General features: G+C 46.0%; 1 protein-coding gene across 3 annotated transcripts in view; it reads left to right on the plus strand.

Annotated features, from left to right (window-relative positions):
- Positions 1-4,718, plus strand: part of TMEM116 (transmembrane protein 116) — a 61,115-nt gene extending 56,397 nt beyond the window's left edge. For 2 of the 3 annotated variants that reach the window (XM_085899658.1, XM_085899657.1), the window contains one exon: positions 2,456-4,718. In XM_085899658.1, coding sequence (XP_085755784.1) covers positions 2,456-2,635 — 180 coding nt within the window. In that variant the 3' untranslated portion in view covers positions 2,636-4,718. Of the gene's footprint in view, positions 590-2,455 lie in introns of those variants that run through there. The other variant, XM_085899659.1, reaches the window with a different exon arrangement.
- Positions 4,719-8,637: the final 3,919 nt, after the last annotated feature.

An 8,637-nucleotide genomic window follows, 5' to 3' on the forward strand; every position in this document is an offset into this window, starting at 1 on the left:
CTCCATGAGATGGATGTCATGTTCGACTCGACTCGTGCAGAAATTTACGGCCCGCGTCTCCTCGCTAACCAAGACAGATAGCTGGGCGCTCTGCAGCGCCATACAAGCGAAATTTTTCATGAAGACGTTGCTCCGTCCGGCTTTCTTGTTTGGTGCGAGTGGGAGAATTGCCCATGAAAGCGATCACAGTGAAATCCAGCCTTAAAATATACCCACGAATCATTTGGTGGAATCGACACAGCGGACTGTTGGGTATTTATGATTGTTCGTGATCAACTCTGTCGTGCCATCTGTACAGTATTTGGGGTGGGTTACTTCAGTTGCACTTTCCTGTGATAACATTTATTATGGGTAAGCATTATTGTCATGCTTATATATTTGGAAATGTAAACCTGTGTCTTTCTGCATTGATGGGAAATCATATTTTAATATCACAGGTAAGAATTTGCTTTCATCTTCATTTGTACCTTCAAATCGGCTCTACACCTGTTTGATTAATCTGTTGCTATTTGGCACCATCTGATTGTGCAATGCAAAAGTGGTTAAAAGGAGGATTAAGTTAGCATTTATTAAAATGATGCACTTTTTATTTTATTGTGTTTTGTAACCCAAATATTTAAATATCCATACCTTGCATGGGGTTGTCACCATCTTTCTTTTTGTCACCATGTTTCACTAATTTGTGGAAAGCTTGTTGATGTCTCAACAGTGCACTTGTACAGTTGAGCATTTATATCTGTCCCTGATGCTTATTCTTTGAAGTCTTCATGACTTCCCATCAACTTCTTTGAAAGGATCAGTATCAATGTGTAAGTCTGTTGCCATTCCTGCAATCTCGATTTGTTCTCCCACCATCCCTCTGCTAAGTACCTCCCTCCTTCGTGTTCAGCCCACCTTCCCCATATGTCCTATCTACGGGAGCACATGTCCTTATTTATTACCTCCGCCGCCGAAGGTGAAGGAGGTCATGTTTTCACCCCTCTCTGTTTGTCTGTTACTTGTAAAAGCGAAGATTTTCAAGTATCTTGGTCAGTCGCTGTTATTCTGTCCGTTTGTCTGTTTTTTGTCGCTTACAGGTCACAGTTTTAAACCGATATTCATGAAACTTCACCACATGCTAGAGTTTGTCATAAGGAAGTAGCCTATTGTTTTTGAGGTCAGATGGTCAATAACTTAGGTGAGATTTCTAAATCCTCATTGTTCATCAGATTGACTTGAAATTTGAAGAGGATTTATATTTCAAGTCACTGAATTCAACCACCGATTATTTTCGAGGTCAACATAGGCCGAATTTCTAAAATTGTCAATTTTCATTTGATTGACTTGAAATTTGAAGAGGAGTTGTATATATGGTCATTGAATTCAACCACTAATCATTGTTGAGGTCAAATTTGTTTTATAGATTTTGCAAGTATCGTGCTCTGCACGTCGTCGTCTTGTTATTCTGTCTGTGTTTATCACTTTCAGGTCACAATTCGTCATGGAATTTTACCTAGTTGTGGAGGTAGTCTCAACTGAGAAGCCAATTGATTTTGAGGTCAAATTTCTAAAATCATTTTTCTTACGATTGACCTGAAATTTGAATTTGATTTGCATATTGCGTTGCTGGATTGCGAAACCAACTATTTTTGAGGTCGAAGGTCAAACTGCTAAAATCATCAAATTTTTTTTTATCTTAAACAAGTCGAATTGCGAACATACCCCATGGTAGTTCATTCGTACAACTCTCAGGTGAGCGATAGCACGGACGACAGATAGTTTTGAAATTTGGTAAGATTTTAATCGCATCAGAAAAAGAAACCAGAACATCTCACAAGAGTGAGGCTAGTTTCATATCATCATTTGCGACTTGATTTTGCGTTGGGCATTGCCCAGTGCATTTAATTTTTTTCTTTTTAAAATAATTTTAAGAAAATGGGCCGAAAGGGCCGTTTCTCGGCCCAAAGGGCCGGAATCGCACTTTGGGCTCAGTTAATGCCTGGAGAATGGTATCTCAAATATACCTGTCAATTTTCATCAAATTCTGTTCACGAATGATGGAGAAATAGACGTTCAAATGAACTGTACACAAGAAAAGAACGCGAGCGACGCTTCGATCCCGTGGGGTCTTCTACCCCACGGGGTAAAAATCGTCAATTTTCATCCGGTTGATTTTCAAATTAAACAGCAATTGCACAGTGCATTACTGAATTTGGAAACAAATTATTTTTGAGATCAAAAGGTCAAACTTCTAAAATTATCATTTTCAATCTGAAAAATAATCATTTTTTTTTTTTTCAATCATCATCCGATTGACTTGAGCTCAGATTAAGATTGTCAATTTTAATCTTAATGAAGTGGACAATTTCATGTATCCATGGCAACCTTTGGATGTGGGGGGAGGTGGATTTTGCAAGTATTGTGTTCTGCACGGTCTTTTCCTTATTTTGTTTTTGGTGGGGTACATTACAAACAGGTTTTTGGTACCGCCATGGGCTCTCCTGTATCTCCTGCATCTGCTGTGGAAGCGAATATGATGATGGAGGAATTGCCTGGATTTCTAGGAACATACCATCCCATCCTTTGCAGTGCAGCCAAGTGTGTGGTATCGTCGTGTGAACGACACGTTTGTTATCTGTCCCAGCGAGGTGGTTAACACCCTCCACGAGGCTATTGGAAAAACCTTTCCTCCATCAGGTTCACCGATGAAGAGGACCAAAATGTATCCCTCTCTTTCCTGGCCACCATTGTGACGAGGGGTCCTAAAAGAGGTTTGAACATTACAGTTTACCGGAAGCCCACTCACACTCTCATGTAGCATTGGGATTCTCATGCATGTCCTACTTGTGAATGTCTGCAGCTGAAGAAGAATTCGACTGGGGTTTGAAACTGCAAATGGCTTACCTTGTGCAGCTTTTTATGGTGGCTTTCTGCAGCTTTCTTTTGTGTGAAGAGCATCGGAGTTGATCTATTTGATAATCCTAGACACTTGGGGTAATTACAGGTGAAAGACATGATTGGGTCTTACGAGCAGGGGTACCCAGCATTACCCGGTACTGTTGTAATACTGTTGACATTTTGAAGAAATCAAATTTTGTTTTTTTTTATATTTTTTATTTTGTGGGGCGATTAAAACACTTCCCCACACCCACCGAGGAATGGGGTCAGGGGTTATTTAATATTACCTTTCACATAACTTCAAAGGCTTAGGCACTACAGAGAGATTAAAAATCCTCCCCAAAAACAATCCAACGTTTTTTTTTTTTAATTTTCAGAAAAGGTTTCTTTGCCTAAAACACTCCTGGCACTCACTGATTAACCTCAAAGTTTTATGAAGATCTATTCGGCCATCTCTGAGGAAAAATGGTGAAACAGGCACTCACCCAGGCAGGCAGACAGACACAAACAGCTCTCTTGTAATATACCAGCAAATACAACCCGTCACTTCACTGAAGTCAAGGGAAGACAGTGAGAGGGCAGGGTCTGTCTGGCCATAACCACCGTCTTGACATGTATGGACATAACCAAGCTGTCAGGGTGGGAGTCAGGGAGTTAGCAGAGAATGTTATCCTTTATCAACAACACACACATGCACACTTGTCATGTGACAGGTGGAAAAAATTTGGATCTGCAATTGAGAAAACACGTGAACACGGCAAACGTCTCGGAAATCGGGTGTTATCAAATGCATTTGCATTGAAACTCACAAAAAGAAAGCACACCGAGTCGTATAAAATAACCAATTGCTTCAGAAAGGAAAAGGTGAATGCTTGTATGCTGCCGAGGTTCAAAATTAAAACCTCCAAAAAACGGGATGAAACTTTACCACCATGGTGCCTGGAACCAAGCATTTAGGCATACACACACACGCACACCCACGAAGAGTCCCTAAACCACAGATCCAACTAGAAGGGCGCTCGGTAGAGCGCATTCCTCCGCCACGTAATGCCTGATCCACTAGAACATATCGAGCCCCATACATTTTTGAAATATGCTATGCATCGTTGAAGGGTGGTGCATTGTGATAAATCGTTTGGGTTAAAGTTTGGAATCGTACGTATAACGTCTTTCATGTCCCACCGGATGAAAGACCGGGTGAGGTGGAGAAGGATGACAGCTCTGCAGGAGGGGCGGCATTGTCCAGGGGAAAGGTGGAGGAGCTTTGATCACCTCCCGATGGGTGCAGTTATGGGCACTTCTGAAGGGGCGGAGTTGTCGTTGCCCCAAGAGGGCAGAGTTTTTGGAACTCTCTCCGTCTCCCCCCCCCCCCCCGCGAGAGCCAAAAAGATTATGAGTTTTGGCTCACCTGAGGAAAAATGACTTCGTGGTTGGCTCCCTGTATCATTGTGCCTGCCTGGCACTGCTTCATCGTCCTGGATCTGGCTTGTTTGCCTGCTTGTGATCCTGCTCATGCCCCTGCTCCGTCATCTGATCCCCGTTTTGTCGTGCCTGCTGCCTGTTCATTGTCCTGCCCATGGACTTGGTCCTCGTCCACCAGCAGAGCTAAGGCATCTGGCCTCATCTGGTTCTTGCCCCCCATACCTGTCCGCGCTTGAATCCGGTGTGTGGCACCATCGGTTTTTCGTGTCTTTGTATAATGTGTATGAATATTCATTTATCGATTTTGTGTTCCCCTTTCTTCCCTTCCCCAACCTGCCATCATACTCCTCTGTCATGATTCCACCATCCCCTGGTTCTTTTTATTTATGTGGTTGGGAAATAAAACTCCTTAAATTCGATTAAGAGCCTTGTGTGCACATAATCACCATTAATCAGAAGCAATCAGGTCAGGTATGGGAGCATGCGCTGGAGCAGCACATCGTGGCATCCACTTTCTGCCAGTACTCCAGAGGCTTCTGTCTGGCTTCCATCTCGTTGGACACAAAGTCCGACCAGCGATAGCCAAGGATTCTCCGAAGAGACCTGGTGCCAAAGGAATTAAGTCTCCATCTCAGATCCCTGGTCAGAGTCTAAGTCTCGCATCCATAGAGCAAGACAAGAAACACCAAGGACCTGAAGACTCACTTTTGTCGTCCTGCACAGGTACCGGCAGCGCCACAACCCATGATCCAGTGAATCCATGTCTCTCCAGGCCCGACCCAGATGTCAATTGTCCTCTGGCTCACAGCCAGCAGAGACATGAATATCACTGCCAAGGTAAGTTAATCTCTCCGTGATCTCAACATCCTCGCCACAAACAGGCACAGAGAAGATGGCAGCATCCAAGATGTCATTGAAAGCCTGGATCTTAGTTTTGACCCAGGAATCCTGTAATCCCAGCGGCTCCGACTCCTCATTCAGCATCTCAAGGGCCCCCAAAAGGATATCTGGAATCTCCGCTAAGATGACTACATCATCTGCGAAATAAAGGTCAGAGATCTTGACATTCCCAAACGATGCACCGCAGCTTGATCTCTCCGACATCCTCCCCAGAATCCAGTCCATGCAAGTATTGAAAAGTGTGGGGGGCAGTGCACACCCCTGATGAACTACAGTAACAACTGGAAATAAGTCAGAGATGATACCACCACATCTAACAACACTCTCAGTTCCAGAGTATAGTTCAGACATCAGATTGATCAGTTTTGGTGGCACCCCACGAAGACCAAGAATCCTCCAGAGGACATCCCGATTCACGGAATCAAACGCTTTGCAGAGATCAACATAGGCTGCAAACAGCCCCTGCTGAAACTCTCATCTGCGTTCGGTGAGGACCCGAAGAGCAAGGATACGGTCAATTGTTGACCTCTTTGGTGTAAAGCCTGACTGCTCTGGATGCTGATGCTCAAGCAGATGGTGGCGAACCCTATCGAGAATGATCCGAGCAAAGACTTTGCCCGGCACTGAGAGCAGCGTCACCCCTCGGTAGTTTTTGCAGTCTTGGCGATCACCCTTCCCTTTCCAGAGAGGGACAACAAGGCCCCTCTTCCAGACAGTTGGGATGATGCCTGTGTTCCAGGCAAAGCACAGAACTGCATGCAACGACACGAGTGCAGCATTCCCACCAGCCTTGAGAAGTTCAGCATGGATGCCACAGATCCCTGGGCTTTACCCCATTTCAACCGGTTCACAGCAGCCTGTGATTCCACAAGTGAAGAACCAGTTGATTGGAGGCTCAGCAACAGGGATTGTAACACCCCTGATGTCCAACTCGATAGCTGGATTAGCCTGGTACAACCGCTCAATGTAACCGGCCCATCGGACCTTCATTTCGGACTCCTCTGTCAAGAGCCTACCACCCTCCACTCTAACTGCAGTTCACAAAGGGATGGGCTTGGATGAACGCAATGCACGAATTCCTCTGTAAGCGGGACGAGAATCACTTGACCACAGGTGATGCTCTACCCCCTCACAGATTCCTCGCACATCGGCCTCCTTGTCCACCCTTGGTGCACGTACAGTTTTATGCCTCAACTCCCTGAACAGCTTAGCTGTCATTGAGCCTGGCCCTGCTGGTCAATGGTATCCAGTGTCCCTCGAGAGATAAAATTCTTCTTAACCCGACGGTGAGTTCCAAGACATCTGCCGACAACATCAATGACTGTCGTGTTGAAGGCACTCCACAACTCTTCAGGATTCCCCCAAAGCATCCGACTCCCCAAATGTCCACTCAGCCTGTTCACAAACTTCTGCTACCCTCTCACCCTTGAGCTTGCCAACATCCAGACAAGGTTGGGATGGTACCATTCTCCTGGATTTAAAGTGCAACTTCAGAGTTGCTACAACAAGCCGGTGGTCGGTATTGAGGAACTGAGCACTCCGGTCGACCCTGCAGTTCTGGATCATCCTCCAGCAACCATCAACGAGCACATGGTCAATCTCCTCTTCCACACCACTTGTGTTGGAATACCAAGTCTTGCGATGAGCTTGTGGGCGCTGAAACCATGAACCGGCCACCCTAAGTTAATGATTTCTTGCAAAGTCAAGGAACTTAGTGCTATTCTGGTTCACAGTTCCAGACCCATGGGGACCAACACATGTCTCATAACCATACCTATCAGTTCCAGTCGATGCATTGAAATCCCCCAAGACTAGAAGAGTATCTCGCCTGGGGCACTGATCAACCACAGACTCAAGCATGGCATCGAATGCATCCTTCACGGTGAGATCACTCGCCTCAGTCGGAGCAAATGCAGAGACCAGGGAAATGACACCCAACTTTAAAAAGTAACCCAACTGCAGGAGGACATCCACAGACACAGTTGGGCACTAGATATGGATGGCCATTGGCTCACAAGGAGCTCCTCTGCCATTTGACAGGTTTTTTTTTTACTCCTGTTGGGTGTCCATTTCCATACATCCTCCAAGGGAGTAAAAGGCAGTTCGGTCCAGCATCGGTGTTAATCGGCGTGGACATGAAATTTGGTGTCGAAGCGGGATTTTTCGAACCCACTCACTGAGATTTGATGTCAGGCATGTCGGATGTGAAACCTGATCGATATTCTTTTGATCATGAGTGGGATTTAGAACACGAGGACTTCCAAATTTATTGTTAATTGGTGTCAGTAGATCACGATGAAAATTTAGAAAGTTTTTTTTTTAATTTATTGACATGCGGGAAGAAGACTGTTACACAAAATGGCAGACGTGCGTGTAATAGCACAGTGCTGAGGCCACAAGGATGATGGAAGTGAGCCAGGGGTAGGGGTCAGTTCGGATCCTCGGGTAGGAACCTATCCCATTCCGGAACGGCCTAGCCAGGAAACAGGCGCGATTTCTGTCCTCAATGAAAAATACGGGCAATACCCCTGGGCGCTCACCTGCTCGAGGCTGGAGAAGATAACCAGGAAACCCAAAAATATGTAATGGAGATTAAAAAAATCAATACATATTGTAGCATCGACGGCTCACCTAACGTCGAGCTCGTCATGGTGGAGGTTAAAATCCCGCGATGTCCGAGCGGCTCAACTCCTGAGGAGACGTTCTGAATTGATGGCGGCCAACACGTGCACGGGCCGTGAGGAGAGACACGAGAAGCTTAACTCTGGTAAAACCAACGGGTTTATTTCCCGTAACCCAAACAACCAGGGGATGGTGGAATAACTCCACACCTGAAGGAATTCATAGCTCCGCCCACTTGGGAGGTGTCTACAACTCCACACCTGAAGGAATTCATAGCTCCGCCCCCTTGGAAGGTGTCTACAACTCCACACCTGAAGGAATTCATAGCTCCGCCCACTTGGGAGGTGTCGACAACTCCACCCCTGAAGGAATTCATAGCTCCACCCACTTGGGAGGTGTCTACAACTCCACACCTGAAGGAATTCATCGCTCCGCCCACTTGGGAGGTGTCGACAACTCCACACCTGAAGGAATTCATAGCTCCGCTCACTTGGGAGGTGTCTACAACTCCACACCTGAAGGAATTCATAGCTCCGCCCCCTTGGAAGGTGTCTACAACTCCACCCCTGAAGGAATTCATAGCTCCGCTCACTTGGGAGGTGTCTACAACTCCACACCTGAAGGAATTCATAGCTCCGCCCACTTGGGAGGTGTCTACAACTCCACCCCTGAAGATATTCATAGCTCCGCCCACTGGGGAGGTGTCTACAACTCCACCCCTGAAGGAATTCATAGCTCCGCCCACTTGGGAGGTGTCTACAACTCCACCCCTGAAGATATTCATAGCTCCGCCCACTTGGGAGGTGTCTACAACTC

Source organism: Eptatretus burgeri, chromosome 10, assembly GCF_056783735.1.
Source record: "Eptatretus burgeri isolate ZD-2024b chromosome 10, Ebu_testis_v1, whole genome shotgun sequence".
Classification (NCBI taxonomy): domain Eukaryota; kingdom Metazoa; phylum Chordata; class Myxini; order Myxiniformes; family Myxinidae; genus Eptatretus; species Eptatretus burgeri.